At 41.9% G+C, this 20,488-nt stretch overlaps 1 protein-coding gene across 4 annotated transcripts in view; it reads left to right on the plus strand.

Annotated features, from left to right (window-relative positions):
- The window catches only part of LOC133376468 (prolyl endopeptidase FAP-like), an 81,213-nt gene extending 78,169 nt beyond the window's left edge, over positions 1-3,044 (plus strand). For all 4 annotated transcript variants that reach the window (XM_061608635.1, XM_061608638.1, XM_061608637.1 and 1 more), the window contains 3 exons: positions 1,190-1,262; positions 1,554-1,627; positions 2,719-3,044. In XM_061608635.1, coding sequence (XP_061464619.1) covers positions 1,190-1,262; positions 1,554-1,627; positions 2,719-2,817 — 246 coding nt within the window. In that variant the 3' untranslated portion in view covers positions 2,818-3,044. The remainder of the gene's footprint in view (positions 1-1,189; positions 1,263-1,553; positions 1,628-2,718) is intronic.
- Positions 3,045-20,488: the final 17,444 nt, after the last annotated feature.

Raw genomic sequence — 20,488 nt, forward strand, 5'->3', positions numbered from 1 at the left:
TTCTTCCATGTCTAATTTAAGCATAAGAAACCCTCTGTTTACCTTCTGAAGTGGTACAGTCTAGGAAGAGTTAAACCATATCAAGTGAGATTGTGTAGCACATGGCTTGCTATTGGATCAAGTTGGAAAGTATATTAAATCTAGGATATTTTCTTTTTCTTTCTTTTTTTTACACTTAATGCCCTTCTTATAAAAAGTTTCGAACAACTTGTTTATTGTTTCTAAGCGACCTCCCATCCAAACAGGATGAGACATGCTTGACTTCAGCAGAACTGCATAATGTGCCCTCAGGGCATTCTCTGGACTGATACTAGTACTTATCTGGGGAACCATTTTGTCCTAAGCAGCCACAAGGTGGTAGTGATTCAAAATACTGTCCCCCGCAGGGGTTTCACAACACATTTATTCCTCAATGTATACTCACTACCCATTTGCTTTCTCCCTCAACCCACTTAAAAAACTTACTCCAAGATGTGACCAGTAGACATTTACAGGAAGCTCACAAAATCCATCATTTAATACTCATTCCCTGAAAATACATAAGAACTGCTTAGTTCAGAAGTGTAGAATCTTTTCAAACCAAGGACCACTTTCCCTTGCCAGCGACCTTCTAGGGGCCATGTTCCAGTGGTGGGTGTGGCCACAGACAAAAGTAGGTAGGACTATGGATGTGACTCTTATCTTTGCATAGTAGGCTACATTCCATTCATGCAAACACAGACACCTCTCTCCATCCTCAAGGACACATTTCAGTCTGGCAAAAGTACTTGAGGTGGGTATGGAGCAGCATGTGGCCTAGGGCAGGGGTTCCCAAACTGTGGTCTGTGGACCACGAGGGATCCGTGCACTTCATTCAGGTGGTCCGCAGCATGTCTGTAAAAATACAGTTAAAAACCATGCAACACCTAGCACAGCACATTATAATTGCTACAACAGGCAGAGAAATAATTAAGTGGTTTGCCAAGACCTTCAACAATTTTCAAGTGGTCTATGGGGGGAAAAGGTTGAGAGCCACTGCCCTAGGGAGAATCCAGGGGCCAGACAGAGGTGCCTGGGGGGCCTGGCTTAGTTCTTACTGCTGATTGTTGCTACATCCATTAAAAGCAGCTGATGACGAAGGATGGACACCCATCATTTTGTTTGGCAACAGTTGAATTGTTCATTTCCTCCCACCCTCCTGCTTTTACAGAATTCAACAGTGATGGCAAAGGCACAGAATTTTCATGATGTGGAGTACCTTCTCATCCATGGAACAGCAGATGGTAAGGTTTATGAAAAGACAGAACAGATACAGTGAATTACTTTAAGAAACTTCTAAGCATTTTTCTATGCCACTTATTTAGGGTCAGTACTTTCAATATATTTCCATTTTTCCATCCGGCACATCAAGCAATGCTGACTCATTGTTGATCATGTCTGCATTATAACTTGATTATAACATGTCTAACGCGCCACAATTGCATGCTCTCTGGTATTTCATTAGGATTTAAGAACAAACAAACCAGCAGCTACTTTCATTTCATTTTTTTAATCTTCCTTTCTTATTGTTTCAGATAATGTGCATTTTCAGAACTCAGCACAGATTTCCAAAGCCTTAGTTAATGCGCAAGTGGATTTCCAGGCAATGGTAACTATTATCAAACTAGTTAATAACAACATTAAGGTTATCAGAGATGGCACATGCTTTGTAGGAACTTCCAAGCTGAATTTCCAGTTAAAGGATCTCAGGTAATAAGGAGGAGAGAGGCCACTTTTAAAATTTAACTTGTATTAAAAATATTAAGTAGGTACAACTCTGAAATCCCTCCATATTTAAAAAATATTATTTTAAAAAGAGAATGAACTGCTTCTCCTAAAGCACCGCTTAAGACCTGAAAGCCAACTTCTCTGATATAAATAATATATTGATATATATGTAGAGGAAAATTCACTCTGCACATACTCAGAGGTGCAGTAGTCAATATTACTTGCATGCTCCAAGAATAAAGATGTGGAACTGAAAACAGATTATAAATAACCCTTAGTAAGCCCTAGAAGCTGGGGAAGGCTCCTGATGGAGGGATGTGGGACAGCAGCTGATAATCAGAGTCTGTATGAAGGTCTGTATGGAGGGAGTGGGAGATGGGTGAGATGTCCCTGACAATTCCTTAGCTTCACAGTTTAGGGGAGAACGGATAAGGCTGAGTGTATGCCCACAACTGCCAAGGTTTGCTATGAAGTTTGGGAAGGAAACATTTAAGTCTGGACCAGGAATCAGAGAGTGTTTATTGCACTGTCAAAATGCAAATAAAAGAAAACCGTTCCAGAGACAGTTGGAGGCAAGTCTAAAGGCCTGGCTTAATTATTTATTGCACCATTCTCCATTCCAACGCACAGGCTAATGTGGTTCACAATTTTCTGCATAACATCTTGAGAATCAAGTCAATTTCCCCATCCTGGATCTTTGGAACTGCAACCCTGCTATCTGTCCAGGACTTATTTCTCACATATGCAAGTTTTGCAGAGGAATGGAAAATCACAGATATTTGTCCCCCCCTCCGGGGGGGGGGTTACTTCTGTTCTTTCAACAGCAGACATTTCCTATGCCATATCACAAACTGCTTTTGAAATTCTTCTCAAAAGAGATTTGCTGTGCAGCACTAGGAGTGGGGGAATAGAGGTACTTTTGATCCTGGTCATTAATTACAGGGTTAACATGATGTTTCTCTTCCTTTTCAGTGGTATGCTGACCAGGACCATGCAATTCCAGGCCTTTCTCTTAAGCATCTCTACATTCATATGACCCATTTCCTGAAGCAGTGTTTTTCCCTGGCTTAAGGCGAATTTTCCCACCCCATGTGCCTACACATCAATGAGAACAACGTGTTGTTTGCTATAAAGCAACATTAGCTGCACAGATTAAGTATAGTCTGAAAACAGAATAAGTAAGTGAGAATTGAAGGCTTGATGTTTACAATCCTTTGTTGACACATGTGCATTAGCAGATAATATGACACTTTGTGTCCGGGTACAATTATTTGTTAGGAAACAAATGAACAATAAAACAAAACTAGTATTTTAAAAGATGTGCATTTTGGTTCTTTTTCCCTCTCAAGCCTAAATCTAATCTAGCCTCACATTTCAGATATATGTATCCATTTGGGAGTATTTCTGAAAGGGATATAATGTTAGAATATCTGCTTTGCATGCAAAATGTCTCAGGTTCAATCCCTGGGATCTCTAGGTAGGGCTGGGAATGTGCCCCATCTAAAATCCTGGGAAGCTGCTCCTAGTCAATACTGAGGAGGAAGCTTCCTATGAAAAAGGAAGCCTGGGACACACTAAGGGAGCACAGGGGCCTTCTCGGTGGGTATCCAGATTGCCATGAAGATACAGCAGGGGAATCTAACATTTAGGGGTCCAGAGGATTTCACTTCAAGGTCAAGGAACGAAGTGGTGAGCTTCACAATCAGCAGAATTCTGTGGTTTAAATCCTGTTTAAGCAGTCGTGATGGCTGCCAATGTGGGTGGCTGTAAAAGAGGATTAGACAAATTCATGGAGGATAAGGCTATCAGTGGCTGCCACAATGGCTGTGTTCTGTCTCTGCTGTATGCCTCTGAATATTAGTTGGTGGGGAACTGCACGCCCAGAGAGGGCTGTTGCACACAGGCACTGATTTGGACTTTCCCATAGATACCTGATTGGCCACTGTGAGAACAGGATGCTGGACCACATGGGTTTTTGTCCTGATCTAGCAAGCTCTTCTTATGTTCTGTTAGACTGTACCTACTTCAGATAATTCCCATATACAAATAACTAGCTCATCCGATATAAGGGTTCTTCTAGCCTAGCATTACCTGGACATGTTTTGTTTTTTGAGTGAAAAGAATATTTTTATAGGAGGGATAGGAGCAAGCAATGGTCTCCCAGTCTAAACTAGTATAATCCCCGTAGGAGGTGCTGCACTGTGTGATTCTGCTGCTGATGTAATTCTTTGGCCACATTCACACATAAGAGTAAGCCAAACCGTGGTTTAACATGAATACGCTGCACCCTGGCAAGGGGATCACACCCACTTTGCCTTTGAAAGAAAAATATGATTAGCTTATTCATATTTCCAAAGGTAGGTCTTCCACTTCTTTCCCCTGCATGTGTCAGGATGCAGGATTGGGACCCTGGCACTTCAGAGGAGGAGGAGGAGATCATTTTCCCAGAGTTGTGTGAAGAGGGGGAGGGAGAACTCTCAGAGATAGTGTTGCCCAGCAGCAGTGGCCTTGGAACTCCATCAGACATTTCCCACGCTAGCCCCCCTTCCCAAGCCAGAGCAGTTAGAACAAGAAGGAGGGGGGATTCAACTCCCTCAACAGCCAGAGAAAAGCCCGCCTGATGGGCATGATGTTCACCCCCTCTCTCCCCAATACCAGAGGTAAAATCATCAGAAGAGGAGGGGGCAGAGCCTCCCCCTTCACCATGAACCCGGAGAAAACAAAAACGAGCAAAGAGGAGGGGTGGGGAAGAGAGCACTCTAAGGCGGAGTGAGAGAATTCGCGCCAGAAAGCCCCCTTTATAAGGATAGGGGGGGCAGGAGTTCCTTGTTCTGTCAACTCTCTTGCATGTCGCTGGACACGTGTATTGTGTTCCTTCATGAGAAGGTGCAGCCTCTGTTTGGATATTACCCTAATAAAGGCTGAACTGCTTTCACAACCCGGTCTGGTTACTGAGTCCAGTCCTGGACACGACAGCATGCCTCTGGGTATAATCTGAGACCTTAAATGCAACATGGAGCAAATCTAACCTAATAGGATGGACTGCCTTCAAGGCGATTCCTATTTATGGGTGACCCTATGAATAGGGTTTTCATGATAAGTGGTATTTAGAGGGGGTTTACCATTGCCTTCCTCTGAGGCTGAGAGGCAGTGACTGGCCCAAGGTCACCCAGTGAGCTTCATGGCTGTGTGGGGATTCGAATCCTGGTCTCCCAGGTTGTAGTCCAACACCTTAACCACTACACTACACTGGCTCTCTGCCTAATAGGATACAATCCTCCTATACAGACTTTCCCAGAACTAAGTCCCACTGAACTCAAGAAGACATGCACAGAACTGTGCTCTGCAGTTGTCCTCCATTACCATTCTGAAGTTTAATACCATATCTTGACTTGGAAACATACATTTTTCATCCCACCAAAAAAAACCAAACCAAACCAGAGAATTAAATCAGTAATAGGACACTGGCCGACCAATCTAAGAGAGAGAGAATTCCAGGTGTAGGAACTCTCAAATCCAAAGCCCTACTGGGCTCGCTCAGGGCACATGGTGGTGGTGTTTCTCTGGTCTTTTTCCTTTTTGGGGAACTGGTGTGTTTCCTCCCAGATTTCCTCCCTTGGGTCCCAAATCAGTATGCCAGCTCCAGGGCCGGTGTATTCCCTGAGGCTGTGTCAGGGGAATCAGAGGCATTTGGATCCAGAGGATTCAAAGCCTCTCCTAATCCGTTCTCAGTATACCCACTTTTTGCCATTACCACTGGCACAGGTTTCTGCACCTGCAACAGGAAGCGTATGAGAACAGACCTGCATCTCTGCAGGCAAAGGGGGAGATCTGCTGTATTCTATGGCTCCCAGGACACCTTTCTAGAGATCACTGCTCTTTAATGATACAATAAAAGAAAAAATATCAATAGAACTTTAAAGGAGGACAAATGAATATTTGACATAAGCAGCAATTAAATGTTATGTTGCTGTAGGGCAAGGATAGGCAAAGCGGTGCCCTCTTGATGTAGTTGGACTCCAACTCCCATCATCCCTGACCATTGGCCATGGTGGCTGGGGCCAATGGGGGCTGGAGTCCAACTATATTTGGAGGGCACCACGTTGGCTGCCCTTGGTCTAGTGAGCTAAAACTTCAGAAGCAGAAGTTAACTTGTCATGCTGCTATATTGTTTGTTTTGTTTCAGCCCATCTGATTTTCCTACCATGAGAAGATTTCAGATCACAGACACATCTTTATGTAAATGCCTCTGCCAAGCTGTTTTTGATGATTAAATTAAACTTTGATAGGAACTCTTTTAGAAAATATTAAATTCAACAAAGGATTTTTGGAAACACTGCCAATTAAGAGACGTTAATGAGATTTTTGTTGGTAATGTAATTAGAAATCAGCTGCTCCAATTGTTAAAGGGGATAAAAATGATAGCTCAGAGAAAGTTAACATTTAAAAAAGCAAATATAACACAGAAGTGGGCTAATTAAAAGGGTGATTATATAGGTTCTGAAAGTAGTCTGGCAGCAATGATGCTCCCATTGTCACAGTAACTTTGCAAACAAGGGAGGAGCTGAAGTAACAGAGCCTAGGCTTCTGATCTATTAAAATTATATCACTTTTCTAGCCACTATTGTGGATGCAGAAATTAATGTTTTAACAATGTTTTGCTTCCCTTGAAATTCCTTGGATGTTTGGTCTAGGCAGGGACATCTAAATGCACAGTGAGACTTATGATGAAATTTAGTGGCAATTCCAGTTTGGAGCACTGAGGGTGAAACAGACAATAAACAGACTTATCGAGCAGTCCTAACCATGTCAACTCAATGGAGCTTACTTCCAGATAAGTGGGGTTAGGACTGCCGTCTTAGTAGGGATTAAGGCTAAAAGGATGACTGTGTGTCCTACTTTACAGAGGACAGTCCTCTATTTCAGGGGTGGGAAAGGTCATTTGCCCCAAACCACACCCTCCTGCCCCATATATGATATCATATGAGACATCAGCTGATGTGCAGTAAGTTCATGCGTGCTGGATCAGCTCCACAACCAAGTTCCCTGTGGGGATCTCTTATCGTGTACCCGAACCCTGTAGAAAGCAGCTTTGCCACCCCTATGCTTGGGGCTTCTCAAGCACCAAGCACAGGGTTGATAAAACCTCTTGCACCGTGTTTCCCAAGGACCTGACAGCCATGTGGGCATCATACTGATGTCAGCTGATTGACAGGGAGGTTGTCCCTCCCACCTGCCAAAGTTGGCCCATGGGGTGGGGACAGATAATGATCTGGCTTGCTGGGTCACAAAGGTTCCCCTTCCCTGCTCTGTTTAAAGCAAGCCTTGTCTGAAGAGTTGTCCAGTTTTAAAGATAAAACATCATAATGGAAAGAAAAGGAGCCTTGACAGCAGACTAAGTAGGCGCTCAAGTCACCTGGTCATAGTTCCCTGCTATGGTAAAACGTACTTCTATTAAAAGACATAGTAATTATTTCTAACTCTGCATTTACATATAAAACATTATGCAAATCTATGTCCCCTATTCTGATGTAAATAATACATCATTTACTTTAAGGAAGGCCCACAATGGTGTTCTGAGATGTTTCATAGAACCAATTCATAAATGGAATGAAACTTACTTTTGAATAAACACATACAGATCTGGACTTTTTAATTGATGGTCCCAAAATGAAACAGAGAGAATGTTGATGTTCCACTTCCTGTGGCTGAATTCTACATTCTCCCTTGGAGCCTTCCTTGTGGATGAACCTGGAACTATTAACTTAAACCAGCAGTTTTGGATTAAGTCTTTGGAGCAGGGTGCAACTGTACATGCTGAGCAAATGGAATTCAAATGCTACTAGCAGCAGGAGAAAGCTCTCAGGGGCTGAGTAATGAAGCATTCAAGATTTAATGAGCAGGCCTCCAAGATTTAACTCATAAAAAATGTGGTTTATTGGAGTTAAGACCAACTCCAAGAGGGCCTGTAACAAAAGAGATTTGTGTCTTATGCTAGAAACAAGAATGAGATTAGACTTGTAATTATAAATTTACACTGCTAACTGCCAGGTTCCTTTAGACCTTATTTTTTTAAATAGATTGACTTGTACTGCAGCCAAACAATGTTTTGATGAGAGATTTTTGACTGGAAATCCAAACTGGCCTCAGCCCCACCCTTAACCTTGGGCTCCTAGCTGAAGAAAGACAGGGTATCTGTTTCAATAATAAATAAATAAAATTACTTGTCATATTACCAGGGGAGTGCACTTCAGAGTTTCTGGAAGCATTTTCTCCCACTTAGGCTCAACCTACAGCCCTCCACCTGCAACACGAGGAAATGGACTGTATTGGTATTGGCAGGGCAATTTTAAAAAGTTTAAGAACTTCTTCCTCTCCCCTCACAAAATAATACCCAAGTTAGAAAGGCTAATGTCTGCTCTTGCTCCCTACTACATTTGTTTTGTGGGAGGCAACTCCAATAGTAAAATTTTGGGTTTCTCCATTGTTCCTATGGGCAGCTCCACTTTCGTTCTGGCAAAGGAAAAATAGTATAGTTTACAACAGGGATGGGTGTCCCATGGCCCTCCAGATGTTGTTGGACTACATCTCCCATCAGCCCCAGCCAGCATGGCCAATGGTCAGGGATGATGGGAGTTGGAATCCAGCAACATTGGGAGGGCTAGAGCAAAAGCTCTTAACCTGAAGTCCATGAATAAGTTTCAGAGGGTCTGTGAATTGGGCACAAAACAAAACAAAAATCCAACATAATAACATTAATTGTATTTTTTTTTATTTATGGAGGGTCTATAGCTATCATCAGATTCTCAAAGAGCTCCATGACTCAAAAAAAAAGAAGGTTAAGAACCATTGGGCTAGAGGTTATCCAGATGACCTAGTCTAAAATATCTCAGAAGTGCCATCTCCAGACATCAGGGTATGCCATTCTACATTTCCTATCTCTGAGTACACGTTTGTCTCTGCTATCAGTCCCTGAATCTTTATACTTGTGCAGAAAGTGGGCTTTCCGCACAAGCAACTCTTCTCACACTACTTACTAATTTTTTCCTTCTGTATCTAAGAACTGAGCCTCCAGCATAGACCTTCTCTACGGCCACAGTCTGGATTTTTAGTATCTTTTCATTATATCTATGGGAATGTGTGACATGGGTGCAGAACTTTAGGCCCATAGGCCAAATGCAGCAATCTGTCTGGCCCTCTAGACCAGCCTTTCCCAACCAGTGTGCCTCCAGATGTTGTTGGACCACAACTCCCATCAGCCTCAGCCAGCATTGCCAATGGCTGAGGCTGATGGGAGTTGCAGTCGAACAACATCTGGAGGCACACTGGTTGGGAAAGGCTGCTCTAGACTCTCACTGGCCCTTCCATATTGGAACTAAAGTGATGAACATCTCCCTGGCATCTCTCAACTAGGGATGGGGAAGAAATTTGATTCAGATCAGCTCACATTTAAAGCCAAATCTATCAAATATGCACTTTCCAAAACAACATGAGGACCAAAACACAGCCATCCTTCAAAATTTTGCACTTATCTGAATTTTGCAGAGCAGTTCTCCAACCAAACAATATTTACAAATATGCATATGTTAGGGGAAAGTGTGTGTAAAGATGAATATATTAGTGAAAATAACATATAAAACTGCATAACTTTAAGAGAAAATGTTTGTAAAAATCGGTCCACCAGTCAAAACTGCATACAGAAATAAGTTCATTAGGAGAAATTCACCCTAAAATGCTGAAGAATTTTCATACAGTTTAAAAAACTACAAATTGTTACCGTAATGCGGAGAACTGAATTTAAGATTGGAAAAATGAGAAACTGGAAGAACCAAAATTGACAGATCCTTCCATCCCTACTTGAGTCACACAGGTGACTCAAAACGCACAAGCAAACTAGTGTCCAGGTTCATGAAATTACATCAGCTTTTTAAGGCTGGAATCCTACACACACCCTATGCACACTTTTGTGAAACTATGTCCCATTGAACTCAGTGAGACACACTCCTGAATACTTCGCATTGGCCCGCCAGAATGATCACATATTGTGCTTAAACAGAGTTAATATTGACTGTGAAAAAGCATCCTCAACCAGCCAAGATGTTAGTGATTTCATGTTTTGTCATTGAGACAATCAAATTGTATCTATATCACATTTTATCTTTTTTTTTTCCAGTGTGTCAAACAAGTTGCAATTAGAGGGCACAGATGTTTAGTATATTTTGCAGAATTGTTCTAATAGCTTGTAGTTAAGCTGAATTATTCCTATTGTGGTATACTTAATTTTTTCCAATTAAAAATTCATTTTCTTGCACTACAATCAGAAGTACTTTTGGGGCAAAGTCTTCTGTTAGTGTAAACTGTACCCCGAGCTCTGAATTTGGCCCGTTTAACAGGAACAGTGTCGCTCACGCTCAGGCTGCAATATACATCAGAGGTGGCTGCCCCCTCACCATTGTTTTCTTGCCACTGAAGACCCCACCGATTTTGCCTACAAGGGCAAAAAGGAAAATAAAGTACCCACAGTGCTTGGGTGGGCAGAGCCGAGTGCCCCCTTCCCTGGTCACCAGATTGATCATTTGATGAACAGAGAGGAGATGACGACTCCTCAGCTGAAATGGATCAACTGGGGAGGAGGGCTGTGTGCCTCTGCATGTCCATCCTGTGTGTGTCTGCATGTAAGAGTGTGGTGTGGCCATATCCACCGTTAGCATGCAACCTCTGGAGGATTGGCCAAGGGTGGATGTGCCCTCAGACACCCCCCCCAAAGGTTAACCACCCATGCTATACACCCTTACCTGGGAATTGAACTGAATGGGATTTAGTTTTGAATAGGCATGTACAGGATTGCTCTCTCAGTATTTAGTATCTTTGCTCTCAAGCTGGCATTCATGCAGCTCCAAAGCCACTCCATTTGTGCAACTCCAGAACAGCATTCCTATCATCTAAATTAATTTAAATTACACTTGCAGAGGAGCATTTCCAACTACTTCAGTCCAGGATCATTGGCTACAATATGAAGATAGCAAGTCACCTTGCCCACTAGCATTGAGTTGTGGGGTGGTGGCAGTGAGTGAACTAAGGATTGTCTGTAAACTGATATGTGGGCAGTTTCTAGCCCTCCCCCAAAAGCTTTATGCCATACTAAATGTGTTTATCTTTAAGGTGCTATGGGAGACTTTGTTGTTTGTGCTGGATATGTCCAAGTGCACGCAGAGGCACAGAAATTCTGGTGTATGTGTGTGTGTGTGTGTTTTAATCGATTGAAATAACCCTTCTGAATTTGAACAGCCATGTGAAAGACACTGCACGTTGTACGCCATCTGCTGTCTAAGCATGGAGCTGCATCTCTGCCGAAAGACTTACAGAGAGGAAGAGAAGTTTGCAAAGGGTCTGAAAAGATACACATCTTCCTGGTTGTAAAGCGTAGGCACAGGCCCCTAGTGTAAAACAGATCTTATTTGTGTCTCCCTTCTCCTTTTGACATAATTGATTAATCTATGGAATGCTGATGCATACAGACTATAAGAACAGGAGCGTGCCAGAAATCATGATGGGCCCCACCATTAGGCAGAGTGGGGCAGCCTCCTCAGGGGATGGATGCTGGCAGATGGGGGCTGTTAGTAGCTCCCTGCTGCACCACGTCATTCCCATCGTCCTAAGCCAGCAACCCCAGTGATGGCAGTGCTTGCTGGTTGCTGGACTGGCTGGGCTGCTCCACTTTTCCCCAACGTGTCCCAGACAGGGCTGCTGGGAAAGAACCCTGACCCAGAAGGCAGAGAGGTAGCCGCACCAGGAGCAGGCATCTCCGGTGTGCCTGCATTGCTCAGCATCACCGTTGCATTGCAGCAATTGTTTGTGCAGGCAGCTAGCAGGGGCCAGGGAGAGAGGTGAAAAAGCGGCAGCAGGTTGCTGGTGGGCAGAACCGGAGCCTTCTCCCCTCAGGTGCAATGAAGGATGTTGTCCTGTTGCCAGTGTAGAAGTAAGATTTCACTGCCAGTATGTTGAACTGTAGATGGGGAGATTCACCCTTTTTCTTGAGAAGAAAATCATCTTGGGCTGGTCTTGGTCAGCCCACTGTCTTTGCCAAATGAGCTTATTTTATTTTAATCTGCTGAAAAACGATGTAAGTGTCTGGGATCAAAGTGATTCCTCAAATATTAAAAATATACCCCAAAGTTTGTTTTTTTTGGGGGGGGGTTGTTTGTTCATTCATTTATTTATTTATCTAGTCAAATTTTTAGACCTCTTCCTCCAAAAAAAAAAAAGTGCAACAAGGGACGTGCAAGTCCAAAGATATATAAAGCACAACAGAAAGGCTCAGACTGATTAAATACAAATATACATAAAAGCATCATTAAAAACAAAGGTAAAGTCAGTAAAACATTTAAAAGAAATAGAATAAAAGCATGTGTCTGGAGGATTGGCTTGCCAAAACAAAAGTGTTCAGCAGGCATCTAAAACAGTACAGTGAAGGCACTTGCCTATAAACAAATGATTTTAAGAGCACGCATTCCATGACATGATTTGGGAACAAGGGGAGGAAACAGTATTCCGGAATAATAAGTAAAAACATGCATTAAATAAATAAAAAAGTAAGTAGAATTACTTAACTTTTTTAAAAAAACAACGCTTTAAAAAAGATGACAGCTTTAAATTGCAGGGGTGTAATGAAAGGTGGGCCAGGAAGAAGAAACCATCCTCCAGGAGTAGAATGGAAGGACAACACTGGGATTGTCCCCCCCCCCACAAATGTTTGGCACAACCAACCATCACAACTTTTGGGAGGCAGACCTTCATAACAGGGAAAGTATTTCAAAATCCCAAGTGTCAATACGATGTTTCCAGGTGCTCTGGCAATCTGGTACTTTGGATTTTTCCAGGCCATGTGGTGAAGGTGGGTGCACTCTAAGCAGACTGCTGCCTGCTCTCTTATTATCCTTGTTGCAAAACAGAATCCATGAAATAAAAAGTCCAAATATATTTGACATAAGGATCAGGAGCAGGGACTTGGTGTCATATGGATTCATGAGCTGGACCATCCCCTGTCCTAGCCTAGCCTCCTTTTAGGGTGCCCCCAAACTGTCAGTATTTTTCAGGAGGGATTGAAGCACATATTGAAACATTAGGTTTGCACAATTAAAATGAATTAAAGGGCTCTCTCACCCTGGCACAACAAATCAACTTTATAAAAAGAATCTGACCTTTTGTCATTTGGAAAGTGACAGGAAATCTGTTGAAAAGTGTGGAATGAATAAATGATTCATGGGAAGATGTATAAAGACCCCACATGCCAATAGGGATGCTCATGTTGTACAACTACCCCTTATAAAAACAGAATGAATGCTCAGTAAAGACTGGATTTAATCTAATCTCTATCAGCTTTGTGCAAACACTAAGGATGAATGCTGAATAAACAGGTCGTCTGGAGGAGCCCTTAAAGAGACTAAGGAAAAGAGAGTTTGAATGGAACAGAGTATATGGTTAGGGAAGAAGGGCTGCCTTGGACAGGTAGAGAAAGCAGGATTTATCACCTTTGGAAAGCTGAATAAGTGTGTGCCTGTATGTATGTGTGTGTGAACTCCATATAGATTTATGGATATTTCAAATGCTGCTTAACAACTCCGTAAAGGCAGCATGTTTCAAAAGATGATGTCAGAAACCTCAATATCCAGCTATGCACGTTAAAAAATCCTAGCCCCGCACTTGTAAACATGGGGCAGCGCACAGCCCCAGGCACCAACGGGTGGGGGATTATCCATCCTGCTCACATTCTGACTCTCAAAAAACTGCCTGTAGTTCCAAGTGATCCTGCGAGAGCTCACAGAAGGGGGTGATGCAGACCAAGGCTGACTCATGCTTCTATAATGTCCTGGCTTGGATGACTGCAATGTGCTCTATGAGGGGCTGCTCTTGAAGATAAATTAGAACCTTCAACTTGAATACTGTTGTACATCTACTAATCAGTGGTGGGATGTGTGCCCACATTCAGCCTGTTCTCTGTCATTTTGCCAATTTGCTTCTGAGCCCAAGTGAAAGTGCTGTTTTTAAACTTTGAAGATTTGCCTAGCCTGGGAACTTCATACCTTGAAGATAGTTTTTCTGTTCTATGCTGGTGACAGAGCTGGACAATGATATCTAGGAGTCAGGCTGTCACAGTGATTTCCTCCAGAACTGGAATCTTCTCCCTCAATAGTTCTGTTTGTTTTCTGAAAGAGGTCTAGAATGTACTCTTTTCACCAGCCTCTGGACTGAGAAGTTGCTGTCTATGGTGGTTTTGTTTTTTTAATTTTTTTAAAACAAAAATTAGATTCATGTTAGTGATGTTGTCTGTTTTTAACAGTATTTTGTTATACATAGAATGATGTGCATAGAATGTTCTCCCTATGTTTGACTTTGCCTTCGACCAAGTCAGACCATTGGACTATCTAGCTGGGTATTGTCTAAACTGTCTAGGAGCGGCTTTCCAGGGTTTCAGGCAAAAGACATTCCCAGACCTACCTGGAGATGTCAGGGATTGAACTGAGGACCTTCTGCATGGCAAGTGGATGCTCTGCTACTGAGCCATGGCCCTTCCCCAAAACATACAGCTCTTTGGCCATGGGAATAGTGGCATAAACTATTTTGGTTAATAAATAAATAACCAACTCTGATGGTATCCAGACCACAAAGCAGAGCTTAGATGACTTTAACCCTGATTAGAATTGCTTCTCCAGTCCAACTCTTTTATACATGCTGCTCCATCAATGTTATAGTTCATGGACTGCCTAGATATGCAGATGATACTATACTCTTAGCAGAAACCAGTAATGATTTGAAACAAATGACAGTTAAAGAGGAAAGCACAAAAGCAGGACTACAGCTGAATGTCAAGAAGTCTAAAGTAATGACAACAAAAGATTTATGTCATTTTAAAGTTGATAATGAGGACATAGAACTGGTCAAGGATTATCAATACTTTGGCACAGTCATTAACCAAAATGGAAACAATAGTCAAGAAATCAGAAGAAGGCTAGGACTGGGGAGGGAAGCTACGAGAGAACTAGAAAAAGTCCTCAAATGCATAGATGTATCACTGAACACTAAAGTCAGGATCATTTAGACCCTGGTATTCTTGATCTCTATGTGTGGGTGTGAAAATTGGACAGTGAAAAAAGCAGATAAGAGAAAAATCAACTCAATTGAAATGTGGTGTTGGAGGAGAGCTTTGTGCATACCATGGACTGCAAAAAAGACAAGTAATTGGGTGTTAGAACAAATTAAACCAGAACTATCACTAGAAGCTAAAATGATGAAACTGAGGTTATCATACTTTGGACACATAATGAGAAGACATGATTCACTAGAAAAGACAATAATGCTAGGGAAAACAGAAGGGAGTAGAAAAAGAGGAAGGCCAAATAAGAGATGGATTGATTCTCTAAAGGAAGCCACAGATCTGAACTTACAAGATCTCAACAGATTGGTTCACGACAGATGCTACTGGAGGTCACTGATTCATAGGGTCACCATAAGTCATAATCGACTTGAAGGCACATAACAACAACAAGATATGTAAAAGAGAGTGAGTTGCACCTCTTAGGCCTATATAATTATTTTAAAGGGTGCATAATATTAGGGGAAAGTGCTATTAGAGCTGGAAAGTGCTGATATTATTCTCAAGGATCATTTTTAACAGCTACATTTAATCTGCTAAACTACAATGACTTCTGCTTCCTTTTTTCCATGTACCTTGGTAATGTGCTAGGTACAATTGTCACATCTGCCTTTGACATTAGATATGCAGTGTCCCGGTGCATGGGCAGCTTGCTGATCTGACCACAGCGAGAGATGTAAAAGTTAAACATTGGACATCACAAAGATACAGGAAGAACAGGAAGAGCAAGTCACTTGTGCTTTCTGCCTCCCTGCCCCATTACTAACATCCAAACTGCTGGTGTTGCCATTTTGACATATTTGCTATCAGGAACGGATGAGTACTGAAGCATACTCTGGGGGTGGGGGAAAAGAGGCAATGTGTGGGTAAGCAACATTATCTCTGTAAAAGTCCAGATCAAATGTCATCACCTGTACAACCGATTGCTATCTTGATGTATGAACGCACACAACACAAAGTTGGTACAAGATGACCCCTTACAGAGGCAATTTCAGCTTAATGGACTGGTCTGAAATGCAATTATACTGTGGTAAATACATATGCAGGGCAATCCTATGTCTACTCAGAAAGTAAGTCCCACTGTGCTCAATACAGCTTTTTCCCAAGTTAGTGTGCATAGGGATTGCAACCTTACTGTAACAGGATCCCCAAGCAATGATTTTCAAGTAATGGGACACCTAAAATGGTTTGCACCAGAAGTACAACTAGTGCTTTCTCTTGTTAAGTGAATAAAATACCCAGTGACAGCCATTGCAAAATGGGGCACAATGGGGTCCCATGTGTGAGAAGGCTTAGGTCACAAACCTATGCACACTTTCCTGAGAGGAAGGCTGTGAAACACACTGGTATCATTCTGATAAACCTTGCATAGGCATATAGGATCACTCCGACTGCTGCTCCGGAGTCTTCTGATAGTAGTTGTGGGGAGGCTTACTCTATGTCAGGGTCAAGAATGTGTACTTTCAAATGTAATGTACCTTTAAATGTTTATATTTTTAAAAAATCAGATGTACAATCCAGCCAGAGTTTGGCCATTTTAAGTCCCGCTGATGTTCATCGTGAAGTGCATGCTTATGCCTCTCTTATTGGGGAACGGCCATAGCTTAGTGGTAGAGCATCTGCTTTGCATGCAGAAAGCCCTAGGTTCAATCCCGGGCATCTCCAGATATGTGCCCTGCCGGAAACTCTTGAGAGCCACTACCACTAAGTGTAGACGACGCAGAGCTAGATGGATTGATATAAGACGGCCTCTGACGTTAAAATCATTGGGATTTTAAAACGTCTTCATCTGGCTGGATCATGTCCCCAGTATTTGTGCAATCAAATATAAATTATATTTAAATATACTTTCATGGTGTGGGCGGAGGGGGCGATAAGTAACCACATTGCTTCCTATGGCCTTGACTACTATGATGGGTAGGTCTAATATCATAATGACAGTTATATCTTTTGACAGTGACACCTCATTGCCTTTGTGCCACTGTTGGGGCCTATGTCAACACTGATGTCATAGAGTAAACAGAACAAATGTGTGAAATCAGTCGTAAAAAAACACTCAAATGCGAAGAATGGCAAACAACAGAATCCCCCCCCCCCCAATTGACTAAGGGAACCGTCAGGAGTGATGCAGTCTCATAAGTGCTTACCAGAGCTGCACAGTATATATATCTGTGGCTGTGCAAGAGAGACTAGTAGGCAGTTACCCTAGGATCCTCAAGGCTTCCAGAAGTCCCCAAAGAAAGAGACGGTGCTGTCTTTCCTGCTCCTCCACATCCCTTCCAAATATCCAAAGGTAAAAATCAGACAAGCTACCTGTAGCATTCGTTTGGTGAACTCACTGTAGCTTTTGGAAACTTAGGCTGTGTCAACAGGGTTTGCTTTGCAATATTAGTGCTTTTCTTGACATTACGCATGGATTGAGAAACAGGACGCAAAGTTGTTTAAAATCGAATTCACTGAAAGGCTGCTGTGTTGTGACTGTACTGCTGAAATCAATGACAGGAGAGAGAGAGGCTAACTGTATAATTGTGGAAAAGGCCTGCTGAAAGTTAACTGTAATGAGGAAAATGTTTTAAGTATATTTTGCATTTCGAATCTTTGTTCTTTAAAAAACAAAAGAAAAAATGTGGGTTTTTTCGAGACACAAAATTGCTCCTTGTGCTTAAAAAATAAATGTTTCAAATGTATAATAATAAAATAGTATTATATAAAATAGTAATAATAAAATTAGGACACATTCCAGCCATGATTAAGCACATTTAAACCCTATTAACATCCATGAAGAGCTCAGTGTGTGCTGTGCAGCCTTGACCCTACCCATTTTATTTGTAAATAGTCCAGGCTATGGTCTGAAGGCACATGAGGCCAGAAGCTAAGCAGGGTCAGGTCTGGTCACTGCCTGCATGGGAGACCGCCTGGGAACCATATGTAAGCCACCTTGGGTTTCTATCATGAAAAGAAAGGTGGGGTATAAATGTAATAAATAAATAAATGCAATTCCTGCTGAATGTACATAGGATTGCATCCTAACCCTCTTCCCTGAAATCAATAGGGCTTTAAAGTGCTTCACTGTTCATTTTAATGATTCTCTTGCACTGTTTTTAATGGTGTTTTAATATGTTTTAATGTAAACCAGAGCTTGGAAAAGTTACTTTTTTTGAACTACAACTCCCATCAGCCCAATCCAGTGGCCATGCTGGCTGGGGCTGATGGGAGTTGTAGTTCAAAAAAGTAACTTTTCCAAGCTCTGATGTAAACATATTATTGCGCACCACCCTGATGTTTGATGACATGGCAGCATATAAATACTTCTGTAAATAACTAATGCTTTGGCTGGATCATATCCTTAATTTGTTTCTGTAGGACTGCATGGCAATGGTTAACCCTTGATTCATTTTCAGTTGGTGACACCTGTACCATAAAAGAGCCTCTTGAACAGCTTGCTCTTGAAATGAATTTGGGGGGTAAACCATATGTGATCCAGGGGAATCTGTGACTGGATTCCCAATCCAGTTTCCTTTTCCTGAAAGCATTTTAAATTGAGCTTCCGCACTTACCAGTTCTCCAGTGCAAGTTGCCCTTTCCTTCGCCTGGAGCTGCTATTAGTCACAGAGGAGGAAGACATACAGGCTCAATATGCCTGTGTGCTTCCTGCTCTGGAGCTAGTATGGATGGGGGAGAAATGCTATTCACTTCACAGTTACAGTTGAACTGTCAAAGTTGCACTTTCTGAAACAATCCGAGAACCTGAAACATAGCCATCCTTCCAAATTTGCACTTATCTGAATTTCGTGATGCAGTTTTCCAACCGACCAGTGTTCTCTAAAATGCATATATTAGGGGAAACTGTGCATAAAAATGAATATATTAGTAAATCACATGCAACCTTTACATGGTAGTAATTTTTACTAAAGAGAATAGAACCTCTTTGATCTATATAGGAATGATTCAGAACTGCATATAAGTTTCTCGCAGCACAATCCGATTCATATCTACTCAGAAGTAATCTCCATTGTGGCCAGTGGGGCTTATTCCCAGGTAAGTGGGTATAGGATTGCAGCCTTAATGACTTAGGCTGCAATCCAATACACACTTACTTGGGAGTAAGTCCCTTTGAACCCAATGGAACTTACTTCTGAGTAGACATGTATTGATTACAGCCTTAATACTCGAAGACTCATATTTGAATGTGTGAACTGGTTCCACCGAAAAGAATTGGGTCGAAGGTGATGTCTGATAATATGCGAGCTTCATCATCTTGGCATGTACTGGCAGTTTAGGAGTGCCCATTCCAGTCATCAGGTTATCAGCATGCATGTGTCAACTACAAATAGTTACTTTCTTGGCACTAAGTTCCATTGAAATAAACAGGGCTTACAAGCTGGTGTGTTTAGAATGAAGGAACATTGCTGCTGACCTCTGTTCAAAGAACAGTACACTACAGTAGGACTGTGATCTTTTCATAGTCTTTTTCTCACGGTGTCATAGTCCAGCTTATCCATCCCTAAAAGAGGCTATCAAGAACATGTATGAAAGAGCTCAAGATGTTTAGAATATTATTTGGGGAAATCATGCCTTCTTGAAAGAGAGCACTGGGAGGCAGCATTGCACTGCTGAATGACATCAGGAAATTAAACCATTATTGCATTACTGTAGCTGGATTTGAGAAGGAAGGCAACGCAGGAAGCCAGGAAAGGCAATAGTGACAGCAGGATGGTTTATACACATTCCTATAAAACATGTTACAAAAGAGGGCACAATCTAGTAAAAATTAACCACACCACTAAGTTCCATTGAAATTCCTTTGGGAGGAAGGCCAGGATAAAAATTTAATCAATAATAATAATTATAATTATAATAATAATAGTTGCTCTTGTTGTTGTAGTAGTAGTACTACTAGTTAGCTTTGATCAAGTTCCATGCCAATGCTTTTAGTATGTCTTGGTTGTATAATCCACTTTTGCTGAATTGTGCCAATTGTTGGTAACTGTAAATAGAAACTCATATCAAAGTTGTGCCATATCACAGGACAGCAAAAAATCCTTTTGGTTCTTTACTCAGGGGGGGTATGGAAACAAAAGCTATTTTTGCACCATAACCCACTGAATATATTTACTATTTTCTAGTACGTATGAAGTTTCATTTCATATAAACACAGGAAAGAAGGTCTAACTAATTGCAGTGGAAGTTAGGGTTTATCTACATGGGAGCCTAACTTTGTACAAAAGACGCTGCTTTTACAATCGTAATAGATTTTCAAGGTCCACGCTTCTTGCTCAATGGTAGCTTGAAATCCACTGTTTTCCATTCACACAAGTAGGCGTTCCTCTGGGAAGGATTAGTGTCACTGTTTCCTTGTGGCCCTGCCCTCTAATTTTACATTTTTACTCCCTCTGGTTCAAGGCTGAAGCCGGGAGAGCACCTCGGTGTGCAATTGATAAGAAAAAATGAAACTGTCTATACACCCCCTTCTGTTCTCCATTGTCCAAGCCTGAGTGAAAGGCGGACAGAGGGGAGTGAGTGAAAGGCAAAGTAGGCAGCGGCTGCAGCAGCTTCTATGGGCAGGAGACAGCAAGAGAGTGAGAGAGT

This window comes from Rhineura floridana, chromosome 2 (assembly GCF_030035675.1).
Source record: "Rhineura floridana isolate rRhiFlo1 chromosome 2, rRhiFlo1.hap2, whole genome shotgun sequence".
NCBI classification, from domain to species: domain Eukaryota; kingdom Metazoa; phylum Chordata; class Lepidosauria; order Squamata; family Rhineuridae; genus Rhineura; species Rhineura floridana.